Source organism: Gymnoscopelus microlampas (assembly GCF_963454915.1).
Source record: "Gymnoscopelus microlampas genome assembly, chromosome: 16".
Classification (NCBI taxonomy): Eukaryota; Metazoa; Chordata; class Actinopteri; order Myctophiformes; family Myctophidae; genus Gymnoscopelus; species Gymnoscopelus microlampas.
The window spans coordinates 43,343,672-43,361,349 of NC_139953.1; the positions used below are offsets into that span (position 1 = coordinate 43,343,672).

The window sequence follows — 17,678 nt, forward strand, 5'->3', positions numbered from 1 at the left end:
ACACACACACACACACACACACACACACACACACACACACACACACACACACACACACACACACACACACACACACACACACACACACACACACACACACACACACACACACACACACACACACACAATTTTAGCTTCTGCAGGAGGGGGGGGCAAGACTTTTTCACAAGGGGGGGTGGGGAGGGGGTGGACACAAAAACTATGGAACTCTGACTGGTATTATTTTACACTATGGAATTGGAGATAATAGAGCATATTCACATGGCGGCCATTTAGTCATTTTGCATTGAAGTAACGGGGTGGCATTTCATTAACTTAATAATAAAATGGCCGCCGTGTGAATATGGTCTTCAGAGACCACACCCCCTTGTCACCCTGCATAATAATACATATGTGCAGAGTAGACCAGTGGAGTGGAGAGCATTTTATTTGGGTTTTCTCTTCTGAAGTGACCAGATATTTACGGGTCCATTTGGTTCCATTTGTACACTCTCAGAGTTATGGGGGTCCTTGCAAATAAAACATTTGAGAACCACTAGTAGGACTCCTAATGTGTCATATATAGTGTCGTAGTAAATCAGAGCCATACATATTCTGAAGAAAACCCAGAGACTTGACATTCAGTAATTGGGTCTTATGATTAAAATAAGAACATTATAATGGTGTGTAAATGAAGAATTTGTCACGGACACATTTGTCCGTGTACTGACATATTGATGACCCCTGGGTTAGATATAAGGTGCATAAGGTACAGTATGTAAATGAGGAGACATAAGGTACATAAAGGTACAGTATGTACATGAGGTTAGACATAAGGTATATAAGGTACAGTATTTGCATTAGGTTAGACATAAGGTGCATAAGGTACAGTATGTGCATGAGGTTAGACATAAGGTGCATACGATACAGTATGTGCATTAGGTTAGATATAAGGTGCATAAGGTACAGTATGTACATAAGGAGACATAAGGTTCATAAGCAGCAGCTATATACATGATTATGTGCAATAATCCACACTGTCGTCTTTCTGGAAACAGATGATGTAACATCAAATCTTTAATCTGATTGGCTGATTCTTCTAAACTATAAAACGACTCCTCCTTCATTCTCTTTCAGACTCCAGAACTTCTCTTGAGGTAAACATGTGTTTATTCTGATCTGTTTATTCTGGTCTGTTTATTCTGGTCTGTTTATTCTCATCTGTTTATTCTCATCTATTAAATTCTGTTTAGTTTTGATCAGTGTTGATGAAGATTACAGCCACCCTCCTCATCCTCTCCTCTGTACTTCATGTCAAAGTGATCCCAGGAAGTAAGTACATTATATTTATGTTATTATATAATATATACATTTATATATACTGTTATTATATAAAACCAAATATGTGAACAATGCACAATACAAACAAATGACCTGTGTGACACACACACGCACGCACGCACGCACGCACGCACGCACACACACACACACACACACACACACACACACACACACACACACACACACACACACACACACACACACACACACACACACACACACACACACACACACACACACTAGCTACATGATTATGTGCAATAATCCAGACTGTCGTCTTTCTGGAAACAGATGATGCAACATCATATCTTTAATCTGATTGGCTGATTCTTCTAAACTATAAAACGAGTCCTCCTTCATTCTCTTTCAGACTCCAGAACTTCTCTTGAGGTAAACATGTGTTTATTCTCATCTGTAATATATTAGAGTATTGTTATATTTATATTATTAAAACATACAGTATATTTATATTGTTATACATATATTATATGTATATTTTTATATATATATATATATATATATATATATATATATATATATACATATATACATATATATATATATTGTTATTGTTATTAATATAAATAAACATTATATCTGTTGATTACATACTGAATAACTTACTGTTAAATTGATATATCAAATATATACAGTTTATTCATAGTGTTATTATTCAGCCTCAAGGCCCGAACCAACAGGCTTTGGATCAATTATTTTACACTGTGCAACCTGACTTATGAACAATACACACTAATAACACGCACGCACGCACGCACGCACGCACGCACGCACGCACGCACGCACGCACGCACGCACGCACGCACTCACACACACACACACACACACACACACACACACACACACACACACACACACACACACACACACACACACACACACACACACACACACACACACACACACACACACACACACACACACAGTGTGTTGTGTCATTTAAGCCCATATGATCAGGGCCCTTGTGGTAGTTCTAGAGTCAGGTTTACTCTACCTAACAACACTAGTAGGAGCTAAATGTGTTATTTTTATTATTAGTAGTATTGTGCACTGGGTTAGATAATTAGTTAGGGAAGGTTAGCCTAATGTCTGACCATTCTGTAAAATAAATGCTTACCACTAGCTTTCTTCACAAACATGTTCATAAAGGTGTCTACAAACACCTCTCAATTTGATCCAACCCAACTCCCTTGGGATACCTTGTGGGAGCCAATCAAAGTTAGGGTACCCGGAGGGCCTGGAAAAAAACCTGGAACAATTCAAATTGGCCAAAATGAACTTGTGGGATGTCTAATTATAGGTGTTCAGGGGTCCTGAATCCATTCCAACCATTATTTTTTTGTAAAAAATTACTCTTGGCCATATACGTGGCCAAGAGGTTAGGGTTAGCATCAGATTATCCATCAGATTGTGGTGGCTGTAATAGTCATCTACCTGGGCCCTCTCAGACCCCCACCTTTCAAACAATGCATTCTGGGATAGGTGTTAAAATGTCACAGAAGTGAACCTTTCAGGTTCTGTTTATTCAGCTCTCTGTATCTCTGCTACACATCACTCTATAAGCCATATCTCCTAAACTGGTGGGTCAAAATCATAGACTGTAAAAAATAATGGACAAAGCCACTCCACGCCGGAACTCAAACGCTATTGGTTGAGACCAGACACGTGACCAGCGAACCGGAAAACACCCCCAAAAATGCTATTGGTTGGGTAGCTTGTCAATCAAGAGCGGGGGCGGGGAATGAATGCTATTGGTTGTGTAGGTTGTCAATCAAATCATCCCGCCCCTCCTGGAGCATAGCCTACTTTATCGTCAATTTTAGAATAAATGGGACCATAATTTAGCAAAACGCATATCATGATGATTGAAAGGAGACTTTAAACTAGCGACTGGAAGCATATAGAATTTATGACAATTTTTATTACGGTAAGAAAATCTAGTCTAAAGTTTGTCAAAAACCCATTCACTTGCGCTATAATAAATTCTTTCTGACACTTCAGGTCGGCGCAGGGTAAAACAGCGCCACTCTGGCCATTCATAAGCTTCCGTGTTGGCCTCATCGTAAATATCCAAGCCTTGCCCCTTGGTCAAAATGTACAAACAACATATCAATGTGTAGTTATGATTCCTGCTTTCATATGACATGACAACATGTCAATGTGTAGTTATGATTCCTGCTTTCATACATGTATGACATGACAACATGTCAATGTGTAGTTATGATTCCTGCTTTCATATCACATGACAACATTTCAATGTGTAGTTATGATTCCTGCTTTCATATCACATGACAACATGTCAATGTGTAGCTAATCTCTGGCTCCATTGCCTTGATCACAGCGAAACTGTGCACACACACTCCCTGGATGCCAATTCAGACCCTCTGCCCTATTTTTTTCACATGGGCCTGTTATAGTGCCACCAAGATCTGTCCGATCCGCCTGATTTTACACATTCCAGCCTGGTTGGCGAATTCCGAACATTGCTGGGCCACAATAACCTACCTGACCTGGCGGACACCTGTGCTTCGAGGAGCATTTTTTCTAGTTCTGATCTGTTTATTCTCATCTGTTTATTCTCATCTGTTTATTATCATCTGTTTATTCTCATCTGTTTATTCTCATCTGTTAAATTCAGTTCAGTTCTGATCAGTGATGATGAAGATTACAGCCACCCTCCTCATCCTCTCCTCTGTACTTCATGTCAAAGCGATCCCAGGAAGTAAGTACATTATATTTATGTTATTAAATTAACCCATTGAGGCCTGAGGATCCGATTCTGCTAAATTGTCTTCTAAATCCCAACAGTTTTCTGAAAAACATATGTTTCTATATCAGTGGTGCTCAAACTTTTTCATGTTAAGGACCCCCAAAATGATATGTATATGGCCACGGAACCCCATCTCAAAATATTCAGTTCCAGGGACCCCCAAAAGCAAAGATTTTAATAAAAAATGTTTGCTTCAAAGGAGAGTTTCAGTCATTTTAGGTGTTTGCTTTGATGTGTCGCTAATCACTCACCAACATACCAGGGGCAGTTGACTTTTTCAATAGAAGCCCCTGTTGTCCATTGTGGAGACCCCTTCCACTGGCATAATGGAGTAATGCGGATACAAAAAATGCCTATTTTAGCAGCTCCAAAGTTCTTTTTTTTTTTCACTAATTCTCATTATGCAGTGTCCTGACACTCAAACATGCACTGAATGTCCCTTATGAGCTACCGTTCATGCAGAACGACATGAAGCTAGTCCTCGGTGTTGCCAGATTCTGTGAGAGAAACAAGCAACCAGCACTCAACCACGTTAGCAGGCCTGTGGCCTTCAGGGAATTTACGGCTAATTTCTGGTCTAAGTCTGGTCACCATCCGTAGACCCCTTAACAACTAAACCTCCCCCAGTAGTCCAGTCCCTGACTTAAGACACAACATGGACCTGGAGATATCACAGTTATAAGAAGAGCAGAGGACAGAGGGACCTCTTTAATCTACTGGTCTGCTTCAGAAGAAATGTCAACTTGACCACCAACCGTTCAGTGTCCACTTATATGTCACTTGTACCAGTTAAAATACTCAAAAGACTCTAATGAACCAACCTGTCCTTCTCCTCCGTCTAGAGAAATGCACTGATGCTCATCCTATCAAAACCCACTCTCATCCTCCTACAACTTGTAATTTCTATTGGTCCTAAGTCTAGTCACACAGGGATAGCGAGCCAAACCATGCAAACCATATTTACATTTATACCATCATGCAAAACCACTGCACATAATCATAGCATAAAGTCATTGCAAAACAAGTCATTGCTCACAAATCATTGCATCAGATACAGATCTCTACCTGAATGAGGTGTGTATTATATCAGTAATGTATCAGCCGTTTGTGTGGAATTCCCATACTCACCGAGGGCGTGGTGATGTCCTTCAGAAGAACCCTAGTCTATTCATCTTCATAGCACTAACTCAGAAAATGAGGCTCTTTGGGAGATTAAAAGCTTCCCTTTATTTGCTCAGTTCATAGTGGGATTACAGATGTGTATTTAACAATACAAAATACAAATATAAATGAAATCTAGGAATGTTTCATGTCTGTCTGGTCAGATTTACAAATGCCTTAATTTAGGCTTGTCCTAAAATAATGTAGTATTTATATTAAAAAGGAGGAGGTTCCATTTAGATCTCATTCAGCCTGAAATACAGGCCAGTCTAAATGTGGTAGTTCTAAAAATGTATAATACCAATTAATTATTAATCTTATTTATTATAAATAGGTATAATAATGTATGTATGTGTGTGTGCACGTAGGTGTGCACGTTAGTGATTCTTTGAAAGTTAAGAAAGTCAGTGTATGTGTGTGCACGTAGGCATGATTCTTAGAAGTCAGTGTGTGTGTATGTGGCTTTTGTGTCTTTTTCAACAGCCACACACACACACACACAAAAAACGCTTACTTTGCACCTTGCACCGACATTATCAGCATGGCCATATAGGGGCATACTGGGGGGGGGGGGGGGGGGGTTAAACTGGGTTAAATTTCCCCCAAGATGTGTCTTATACCTGAGCATAATTCAGTAAATACAATTATACTGCATATTATCAGCAATTATACATTAAATCATTAATGACATCAGGTTAAATACATGAGAAAATCAAATGATTCACGTTTGCATTAAATCTATCAAATCTTGGGACAAACCACAAAAGGTCTCTTTCTGCTGCAAGTCTTCCAGTAAACCTCAGCAGTCATTTCAACCTGTCAGTCAATATCATATTCTTTCTTTAGGAAAATCAAGTGATGAAATAATTTAAAGCCTATATCCTAAAGTGAGCTGTTCAACATACATTACATTCTAATACATTTCCATATGTTCAACAATTTACTCAAGTACTGTATTTAAGTACAATTTTCAGTATTTTTACTTCTACTCCACCACATCTCAGAGGCAAATATTATGCTTTTAAACTTTAGTTACTAGTTACTTTGTAGATTTTGATTACAAAACATACACTTTTGACACCAATACTTTTTGTACTTTTACTCAAGTAAATTAAAAATTCTGGATACAGTAACAGAGTATTTCTACATTGCAGTATTGATACTTTTACTAAAGTAAAACATTAGAGTACTTTTTCCACCACTGTATATTATATTACATTATATTATATAATGTTATGTTCACATCCTGAAATAAATCATTATGAATCTGTTTCATAATATTATAAAAACATTTAAATCTGTTGAATAACATGTTTGACAGGAAGATACTTCTAATATTCACCTTTAGAACCAAATATGACTGTTTAACATGATGATGATGATGATGATGATGAGGATGAGGATGAGGATGATGATGATGATGATGATGATGATGAAGTTTGTTGTTGAATTTAATGTCATCTTTGTTTTTTTTCCAGTGTTCCATGAGTACATTCAACTCATTGGCTGTTCAGACACAGTTAAAGACTCATATAAAGAGGTCATGGATGCACTGGATGGTGAAGTGATGGGGTATGCAGACTACAACAAAGGGAAGGTGGTGTACCCTCTGCCTCCGTTTGTAGATCCAATCACCTGGGCAGGAGGTTATGCAGTAGCTGTGGGTCTGCAGCACTACTGCAAAGGCCAGCTGGACTCCTTTATCACTGCCTTGAAGAAACCACCAGTGAAAGGTACATGAATACTATGAACACAATAGTTATTAACTAAAACGGTTGAATATATTTAACATTAATGAACATGTTTAACCCATTCAATCCGGGAACACATATCTGTCATTTTAGATTTCTTTGGCTATTCAAAAATAGCAGATCTACAAGCTCATAGCGCGGCACCGAGTGCCGCGCTATGAGCTTGTACATCTGCTATATATTTTTTTTTTGGAACTGTTAGGATTTAGAAGACATTTGTAGAATCCCCAGCAGCAAAGATTTGAGTTACAAATGTTTGCTTTAAAAGTATATATAACTGCTCAAAGAAATGTAGGGAACACTTTGATCCCTTATTTATTTAGAGTTTTCATGAACTGTGTACATACTGCTAACACAAACTGCTCAAAAGAATTAAGGCATCAAAGTGTTCCCTTCATTATTTAGAGCAGTATATATATATTCAAAGATTTGCGCAAACTTTCATGATTTTTCAAAAATAGCAGATCTACAAGCTCATAGCGCGGCACCGATCGTGCCACACTATGAGCTTGTATATCTGCTATTTTTGAATAGCCAAAGAAATACAAAAATGACACTCAATGCAACTCAAATGTTATTTATAGAACACATTACAATGACCAAGGCCAACCAAAGAGACACAACACATCAAAACAACAATGTTACAGTTCATACAGTGCAAAAATACAAAATACAAGCAGCCATTAAAAATGCATAGCAGAACATAGTGAGGTAGAGACAATGGTTGTGATGTAACTGTTTAACTGTGTTCAAAGGCCAGGGAAAAGAAGTAGGTCTTTAATAGTGATTTATAAATGTCTATGGACTGAGAGGCTCTTATATTAAAAGGAAAGCTATTCCAGAGCCTCGAGGCGGCCACAGTGAAGGCTCGGTCACCTCTAGACCTTTTATTAGTCGACCTTAGGGGTCTTTGATGAGGTCATTGAGGAAAGGCGGGGCTAGCCCGTTACATGCTTTAATTAGTTTTTTACAATGGTTCTTAATCACTTGTCCCATTCACCTGAAGACGCTCCCTCGTCTCTCACAGTGAGTTACAGTCAGTGTGTGGGTAATCTGAGTTCCCAGAAGTTTTCGCCGGCTCGGCGAGGAACTTCTGGGCCAGAGCCCTGGGATTTGTGGGCGGGATGTAATTTGCGCTCTGAATCTGAGCGGACACGCCTCTTACCGGTCTGAGAGCTGTGCAACTCGTGTAAAAAGTCCGACGAGAGGCAAACAGCAGTACACAACAATGGCGGCCGAAATTTCTCAAGGGGAAATTGCTTCCCATCGATCCTATTTAGATGCAACACCCACTGCATTTGGATCCCGCCCCCTTTTCTTCATTGGCTGTTGATTTGAATCACAACGCAGTGGCCGCGCCCCCGCTGTCCAAACTCCGAGGCAATGCCTCCCAGACTAGTGTGTGGGCTGCTAGCAGTGGTGGAAAGTAACTGAGTAGATTTACTTAAGTACTGTACTTATTTTGAGGTATTTGTACTTTACTTGAGTCTTTCCAGTTTTCAATACTTTTACTTCTACCACTACATCTGTGATCCAAATATTGTACTTTTACTCCACTACATTTACTTTAAAACTTTAGTTACTAGTTACTTTGTAGATTTTGATTATTATCATATTATTATTATTACAAAACATACTTTAACCACTTAAACCCTATATACATTTTGTCCATTTGAAAATAGAAGATCTACAAGCTCACAATGCGTCGTGATGCGACACATTGTGAGCTATTAGATCTGCTATTTTCAAAGGATTTTCATACATTTTAAAACTTGAAATTGGACATTCTGCACAATGAGTACTTTTACTTTCGATACTTTAAGTATATTTTCATACCAATACTTTTGTACTTTTACTCAAGTACATTTTTAATTCTGGACTTTTACTTGTAACAGAGTATTTCTATATTGCAGAATTGATACTTTTACTTAAGTAAAACATTTGAGTTCTTTTTCCACTACGTGCTGCTATAGTAGCCCCGCCTTCCTCCTATTACACACACACACACACACACACACACACACACGGACACGCACACACACACACACACACACACACAGACAGACAGACAGACAGACAGACAGACGTACACGCACCTATTTTAGACTTTATGTAGTGACATATTTGGCCGATAGGGGGCAGTTAGCCTAGTGTTGATATTGTACAGATGATAATATAACTGAACATTTTTAATTCTCTTTCCAGATGGATATGTGTTCTATGATGCTGCCCGCTGTGTGTTTAACTCCAGTGAGCTGAAGGACATACAGTACATATACTCAATAAATTTCGATGGTGATGAGATCCTCAGGTGGGACAGTAGAGTAGATCAGTGGGTTGGATACACTGAGCTTGGTGTGAAGAACGAAGAGCGCTGGAATAAAGATCCTACAGAACTGGCTGTGAGGAGAGCAGCACGAGAGGCATTCTGCAAACCCAACATTGAGAACTACTACTCCTCTGTTCTGAACAAGAGAGGTGAGCTGATCTCAGAGCAGCACTCAACACTCATCACCTCATAAACTATAACATGACATCATAATAAATCATTCTATTCAGAGATGATTAATGGTGTTAATATTGATGTGATAATGATTATAAAACATCTCTTGGTCTGGCCCGTAGCGTGGCGGCACAGGCACCCTAGGCTGCAATGCCAGCCTGACAGCGTGTCAAGGGTTCGACTCCCGTTCCCAACGACCTTTACTGCGTGTCACCCCCCATCTCTCCCCCCATTTCCTGTCAGACTATTTTCACTATCCCTCTCTAAAAAAAAACATTCAATCCGGGGACGCATCTGTGTCATTTTAGATTTCTTTGGCTATTCAAAAATAGCAGATCTACAAGCTCATAGCGCGGCACCGAGTGCCGCACTATGAGCTTGTAGATCTGCTATTTTAGAAAAATCGTGAAAATGTGTGCAAATCTTTGAATGTATATATTTTAAAGGGAACATTTGTAACTCAAATCATTGCTTCTGGGGGTCCCTGGAACACATATATTTGCACACATTCTCACGATTAAAAAACAATAGCAGATCTACAAGCTCATAGCGCGGCACTCGGTGCCGCGCTATGAGCTTGTAGATCAGCTATTTTTGAATAGCCAAAGAAATCTAAAATGACACAGATGCGTTCCCGGATTGAATGGGTTAATATTCTCAGAAACATTTCAGATCCTCTTAAACACTAAAGCCTGATTTATACTGTATCCTAACACGCTGTCACACAGTGGAAATAGCAGATCTACAAGCTCACAACATGTGGTGTCACCAAGGGGCCAGCTTGACATTTTTACATTGACTCTAATACTGAAGAGACAGTTCATATGAATGTCCTGTAGTTTCACTGTTTTACCCCTGCTGGTGTCAGAAAGAATATTCTCTCAATGTAAGCGGATGGGTTTTTGATGAACTTTAGACTTACTTTTCTTACCTTAATAAACATTGTCATAAATACTATATGCTTCCAGTCACTAGTTTAAAGTCTTCTTTCAATCATCATGATATGTGTTTTGGTAAATTATGGTCCACTTTATTTTAAAACTGATGATACAAGTAGGGTATGCTCTAGGAGGGCCGGGATGATTTGATTGACAAGCTAAACATCCAATAGCATTCATTCCCTGCCCCTGCTCTTGATTGACAAGCTACCCAACCAATAGCATTCTTTAGGGATTGATTTCATAGAAATAGTCACAAGTAAACCAAGAACCTATCATCAGTCTAAACAGTATAATATCAAACAAAACAATTATCTGTACATTGAAACTATCCAAACTATAGGATGCCAGGTCAACAATGAAGAGAAGGGAGAAGAGTCTAGGACGTGTGGAGTGTTGTCCAGGGTGTTAGAGAAGGTTCAGACAGCTTCCCTGTGTTAGCTGATCTGAGTGAGAGGGAGGGGTTGTAGGGTTGGATCAGGCTTGAAGATATGGGGGTGTCATACCTTTGGTTGCTTTGTAGGCCAACATCAGTGTTTAGTGCTCTGTGAGGGCAGCAACTGGGAGCCAATGGAGGGAGAGGAGAACGGGGGAGGGCCGGGAAACGGGAGGCATGCGTTAATCCGACAGACCTTTTCTCCGACTATGTGGCATCCGCGTGCGGTTAGGGTTAGGGTGCGGGTTTGGTTCGGGTTTAGTATTGAAACGTCGGAGCGCTGCGCTGTCGGAGGAATGCGCTGTCGGACTAACGTACTGCACCCCCGGGAAACGTGAACATTTTGGCTGGTTGAAGACCAAGTGTTTTGCGTCTTTCTGGATCATTTGGATCTCATTAGGATTATATACAATTATTAATGATAATGACATGTTCCTCTGACTGGTAATGATAATAATAATCATCTTTTTTAGGAGTGGAGCCCAAAGTTAGACTGAAGTCAGAGACTCCCCCTCGTCGTGGTGAACACACTCACATGCTGAGGTGCAGCAGCTACGACTTCTATCCTAAAGTGATCCTGGTGACCTGGTGGAGAGGTCAAGAACCTTTGACCTCTGGTCTCTCCTATGCCGATGTGTCTGATGGAGACTGGTACTACCAGTACCACTCCTACCTGGAGTACACACCCAGGTACACACCTAACAGACACCTACACATAGAAATACACACCTCTACTGGTACTACCAGTACCACTCCTACCTGGAGTACACACCCAGGTACACACCTAACAGACACCTATACATAGAAATACACACCTAACAGACACCTATACATAGAAATACACACCTCTACTGGTACTACCAGTACCACTCCTACCTGGAGTACACACCCAGGTACACACCTAACAGACACCTATACATAGAAATACACACCTCTACTGGTACTACCAATACCACTCCTACCTGGAGTACACACCCAGGTACACACCTAACAGACAACTATACATAGAAATACACACCTAATAGACAACTATACATATGTAATTTCAAAATAAAACAAGTGTTACTCACTTGCTTAAAATGGCCCATTAATTGGTAGGCTAATATTAAGTCACACAAACACACACACACACACACACACACACACACACACACACACACACACACACACGATTCCTCACCATGTTTATCACCAGTCTACTCCAGACACAACCACGCATCAAGCTCATCGTCGTGCAAGCATGACGAACACACACACAGACCCATGTGCGAGCGTGTTATACATGAATACACACACAGGAATAAGCTATAACGTGTGTATCTCGTTGCTAAGTTTCTTCTGCCTCTTGCTTTCCTATATTTCCTGTAATTGTGGAGGGAATAGTGGAATACACAATAAACACTAGAGCGGAGGAGAGCCCAGTGTGGCATTCACACTCCTACACAAAAATAGTCAAACAGGTTTTTTTTTCTCCATAGAATAAAATATTAACAAAGATCATCAGATCAATGTGTTGAATCACTGTGTGTTTCAGTGTGTAGATCGGCTACTTTCACAATCTGTCCTAATGTTAGTGTTAATTAACAGCTGCTCACTCACTGCCAGACCGGGCGGGGAGGAGGGGCCGCTTCAGCTCTGAGCAGATCCACATGGACACACATTCTACTTCATGATTATTTTAAATATCAGTATAAACTTATCTTATTTCCCATAACAGTCTAATGCTATTGTGTGTGTGTGTGTGTGTGTGTGTGTGTGTGTGTGTGTGTGTGTGTGTGTGTGTGTGTGTGTGTGTGTGTGTGTGTGTGTGTGTGTGTGTGTGTGTGTGTGTGTGTGTGAGTGATACAGATCAGGAGAGAAGATCACATGCATGGTGGAACATCCCAGCCTGACCGCGCCTATCAAGATGGACTGGGGTCAGTTACTGTAATCTACTGTACTCTACTGTAATCTACTGTAATGTGTTACACTACACTCTGTTTTAAGGGTTAAAGGATTATTCTCTATTTGTACCTGAAGGTATATTTGTTTTGCTGAAAGTAAAAACATCGATCAGCTTAGTTTACTAATGTCTGCAGATAATCATCAATTATAAAGGTCTTAATATAATATAATATAATATAATATGATATGATATGATATATGATATATGATATAATATAAAATAATATAATATAATATAATATAATATAATATCATTAATATAATATTTGTATTGTCAGATTTCTCCACGCCAGAGTCAGTGAAGAACAAGGTGGCCATGGGAGCATCAGGTCTGGTTCTGGGTCTGGTCATGTTCCTGTCTGGATTCATCTACTTCCAGTGGAAGAAACGAGGTGATTAACATGTTTAATAAACATGTTTAATTAAGTATTATACTACCAGTGGAACAAATGAGGTCAGATCAACAGAGGATCACATGACATGTGGAACCCTCACAGAAATGCAAACAAACAAACAGACACGTAAAGCCACAACCTAAACTTGTTTATATTGGTTTAGAACCTTAACCGGTTTAGACCAGTTTAGACGACCTAGTTAGAGGTCAAAGTGTGTTCTATGTTGTCACATTTAGCTTTAATACATCAGTGTTACATTTAGTCCTAAATAAGAGTCAAATGTTCACATTAGTTCTGATGCAACATGTGATCCTGATGACTGAACCCTAATGTCGTTGTGTTGTTGTGTTATTGTGTTATGGTGTGTATATTTATGCATTTTATTGAGAAATACACACAATACAGTACATAGGATTTATTCTGTTTTAACTGTCTCTCTTCTTCTTCTATCAGGTCGTATTCTGGTGCCGACAACCAATGACGATCTTTAGACTCCTCCCACACATCCAGGTTCACTCCCTCTTTCTTTTTACTAAACTTTGTTTTTTTGTTTTATGTATAAAAATGTATAAAACTCTAAAACATACACAAAACAACATGCTTGTGTAAGAAGTGAAACAACTAGCCTGGTAAACCATCCCGGTCGCGTGAATTCACATTATCATGTGTCTTCTGCTTCATTTATTATAATAATAATGAATCTAATAATCAAATGTAATAATTAAATGATTTGTTGTATCACAGACAACACTGATGACAATGTATTGACAAAGTATTGGTCAAATGTTGTTTGAATGGACTGAGTTGTTTCTACTTTGATGGTTACTGTAGTTGCAGGGAGGCTGCTGGGAGGTTAGGTTTTTAACTAGTTTACTAATAACTTGTTCAAGATCTATTAACTATGTATAGCATCGTTTTAAATCATTAACCACTAACAAACATTTAACCAGTTATGAATCACATAACACAACTAATCATTTGAGAATGATGAATTTACTATTATAAAGGAAGGTTATTCTAAAGTGTTAACATGTTCACACAGTTAATACATTCTGATTCTTATTGGTTTATTGTCTTTTCACAGAACACCTGGGTGTGTTTTCAGAGAAGCAGAGAGTCATCACTGCTGGTAGAGAGGAGTAAATACGTGTGTGTTCATTCAGCTTTTAAATAATCATAACAGCAGCACAATGATGACATCATCAATCTTTTTAAATAATCACAACAGCAGCACAATGATGACATCATCAACCTTTTTCACAATGTGTAAAATGTGTCCTTTAAACAATTAAAAATGATAATTGGCTAGCCAAAGCTAATGATAATTAGTGTGCAGACTCTGTCTTTTCCTGGTGTTTCGCCCAGGTCGACATGGTTTTGAGGTGAGGTTAGGGTTAAGTTTAGGTTTAGGCATAGTTTTTGGGAGGTTAAAGGTCAGGGTTTAGGGTTAAAGTTAAGTTTATAGACATAGTTTTAGTGAGGTTAAAGGTCAGGGTTGGGGTTGGGGCGCCACCTGGGCGAAACACCAAAGGAAGAGGGATTCCCAATTAGTGTGGGCGGTTCATCAAATTACTTTGTATATAGTTTCTGTCGTCAGAAAAAACAAACATAATATTTCAGTTCTACACTATATTGAAACATTAAATAAATGATCACACACACAATCAGAGTTCTTCATAACATTAATATTAATATCCATCTGAATGGAAGTCAGTCAGCCATGTTTGTGAAAAAGGTTTTATTTATTTTATAATTGACCATAAGCCATTTATTATGTAATCATTTATAATGTGTGATAATTAATGTGTTACGATCATTATGACATCAGTCCCTGTGATGGGTGGACCTAAACCCTCTAGGGTGGTCTGAGGTGATGGGTGGACCTAGACCAGGGGTGTCAAACTCATTTTGGGGTCCGGGCCACATTGGTCAAATGGTGACTTGATGTGGGCCGCAACCAGTTGCGGACGCGCATGTGCGCTCACACGCATTCAGTTATACAGCATTGTTTTCAGTCTGTTAATTGTCTCAGTCACTGCTACTAACTACAGTAGAACACCTTTAAAAACATATTATGAAGAAGAATAGCTACTTTAATTATTGACATTAAAAACAAAATGCAATTTGTAAGGAGCATTCAATCCAGAAACGCATAATGTGTCTAGGTCCTAGACCCTCTAGGGGTCTGGGGTGATGGGTCCACCCAAATTAGACAATGGTGGGCTGCCATAGTCTAGGAAATTAATGGGAAACACTGATGACATGCAATCATTTATATTAAGTAATGATTTATATGTAATCATCACTTATTTGTTTTAGCTCTTGCTCATTTGATTTCTCTATGTGTCTCATCTGTTTAAGACAGTAGGAAGCTGATATATTGCACTTTTACCTCAGCTCTAGGTATACTCTTAGTTGCTTGTTTTAGAAGACAATGCACTTCAGACTTCTGGTGATTAGTAGTTTTCTTGACTACCTATGTTGAATGCACTTATTGTAAGTCTCTTTGGTTAAAAGTGTCTGCTAAATGACTGTAATGTAATGTAATAATTATGTAATCATTTACAATATGTAATCATGAGCAGGGAAGCAGATCTTAATTTAAGGGGGAACCACAAAAAATGACTTTCTGGAGGGAACATCAATAATATCACCAACAGAGAGTTAACGCTTGGATTTTAAACAAACTAATAATGTTCACAATGATTACAGTTTGTCTGACATTTAGCATTAAATAAACACCAAATCCATGTTCAATATATGAAACAAACTAATGTCAACAATAACAAAGGTCGTTCAAACTTTACTAAAGTAAAGGACAAAATATGTGTCTAATTCAGACAGTTTAGATATTCCTTGGTCAGTATTATTTATCTTTCCGTTTTTCAGCTCCACTGTTGTGTTTCTATCGTTCATATTGGCTGAACTTCACTCATTAAACTAGTTAACAGCTCTGTGGACAAGTGATGATGATGAAGATGATGAAGCTTGTGGATGTATTTATTTGGTAGTTGTTGATGATCAGGACACACGGTGGCAAAAACTAAACCTTGAAACATGTATTTTAAATGATATAATTTATTTCTAAATACTTTATTGTGTCAGACATGTCCCCTCTTTCTCCCTGGGATCTGCACCCCTGACCATGAATGGTTTGAAGTTTAGCCGTTAGATTGTGGGTTTCATTTGCTTGGTTTGAATATCAATAAAAGAAGGAGAAACATTGTGTCACATTGAGTCACTTTAACTTCCACAAGGTCACACCAAACCCAGTATTTACAATTTCCAATACTTATACTTCTACTCCACTACATCTCAGAGGCAAATATTATACTTTTACTCCACTACAATTATTTGAAAACTTCAGTTACTAGTTACATTTTAGATACTGTAGTATATTTCATAGATGTAAGATGACTTCACTTCACAAGTAAGCTGCAGACAGAGAGGAGCCTGGTGGGGGTGACAATTAACATTGGCTATTGTTCTAGTTGATAGACATAGCGGCTATGCATTTGGGATCAGGGCTGACACCGTTCTTTTCCTGCCTCTTTACAGTTGCAAATGTGGAGGGCCAGGGGAAGTGGGGGTTCACCTTTGAGGGCTGTCACACCCAACACGTACCTCCTCTTATTCTTTAGATCTCACTACTATAAAAGATGGACTGAAATGTAACTAACTTTAGTGTGTCAGAGGCCGGAGGGCCGCGCTTAGGGGAGCTGAGGCTCCCCAGGAAAGCTGTTTGTACTCTGTCTGTTCCATGAAATAAATCCGAAGCAACGAACCTCACTACGGAGTGATGACTCAAATCCATTCTTCAAACATCTATTCACATCTCTGGAACATCAAACTAACTTTACAATATGGCGTTGTTGGCAATTAGTATAGTGCATTAAAACCTGTAGTCTGTGGTTTAAAGATACCATAAATGGCGCAGACGGCAGGATGGTTATCAACAAATACCACATATGGCGTTTAAGTCGGCAGTCGCGTTGGTTTGACTATCTGGGGAGCGGGACGCCGATCTCCAGAAAATGCTGAGCCAGGCGTCGAAAGGACATGCGCGGACGGGGCCTTGCGGTGGATGGAAGGATCATGCTATCTTCCTGCGACGTGGGGGGACCACTGCAAGGGAGGCCTCGGCACGACATGACGACAACTTTTCGAGGATCTACGGGGAGAGGCCCTCATCATGACCAGATCTAGGATGCTGTACGACTCATCTGGCTGCACAAATTATCTTCTGCGATCGCTAATGGAGCGCGCTGCTGTGCTGACGGCAGTGCGGGGAACCTGTGGATGGAAGGGGTTCTCTCGTGGCGGGTAATGTTGTGAGGAGGACAGAGGACAGCGGGTGCCAGCAGAACGTAGAACGTTTGCAAGCCAGTTAATAGTGAATATATTCTAATATGTTTACAAGATATTAAGTACAAGAAATTGAC

General features: G+C 39.3%; 2 protein-coding genes across 10 annotated transcripts in view; both read left to right on the top strand.

The window, feature by feature from the left end:
* Positions 1-1,042: 1,042 nt before the first annotated feature.
* Positions 1,043-16,422, top strand: LOC311063355 (H-2 class II histocompatibility antigen, E-S beta chain-like). Of its 9 annotated transcripts, none has more exons than XM_084082753.1 (11): positions 1,044-1,136; positions 1,233-1,311; positions 1,691-1,710; positions 3,977-4,060; positions 6,748-7,002; positions 9,226-9,498; positions 11,371-11,587; positions 12,746-12,813; positions 13,120-13,233; positions 13,690-13,746; positions 14,321-16,422. In XM_084082753.1, the coding sequence occupies exons 4-10, from the start codon at positions 3,994-3,996 to the stop codon at positions 13,725-13,727; spliced, it is 1,032 nt and encodes a 343-aa protein (XP_083938879.1). In that variant the 5' UTR covers positions 1,044-1,136; positions 1,233-1,311; positions 1,691-1,710; positions 3,977-3,993; the 3' UTR covers positions 13,728-13,746; positions 14,321-16,422. The 9 variants fall into 9 exon arrangements, with proteins under 9 accessions (XP_083938883.1, XP_083938879.1, XP_083938877.1 ...); XM_084082751.1 differs by having other exon boundaries at positions 1,045-1,136; positions 1,612-1,710; XM_084082757.1 differs by lacking the exon at positions 1,691-1,710 and having other exon boundaries at positions 1,043-1,136.
* LOC311063816 (H-2 class II histocompatibility antigen, I-E beta chain-like) overlaps positions 1,197-17,678 on the top strand; it is a 41,036-nt gene continuing 24,554 nt past the window's right edge. The window contains exon 1 of the mRNA XM_084083428.1: positions 1,197-1,315. The gene's annotated coding sequence lies outside the window, so the exon portion shown is untranslated. The remainder of the gene's footprint in view (positions 1,316-17,678) is intronic.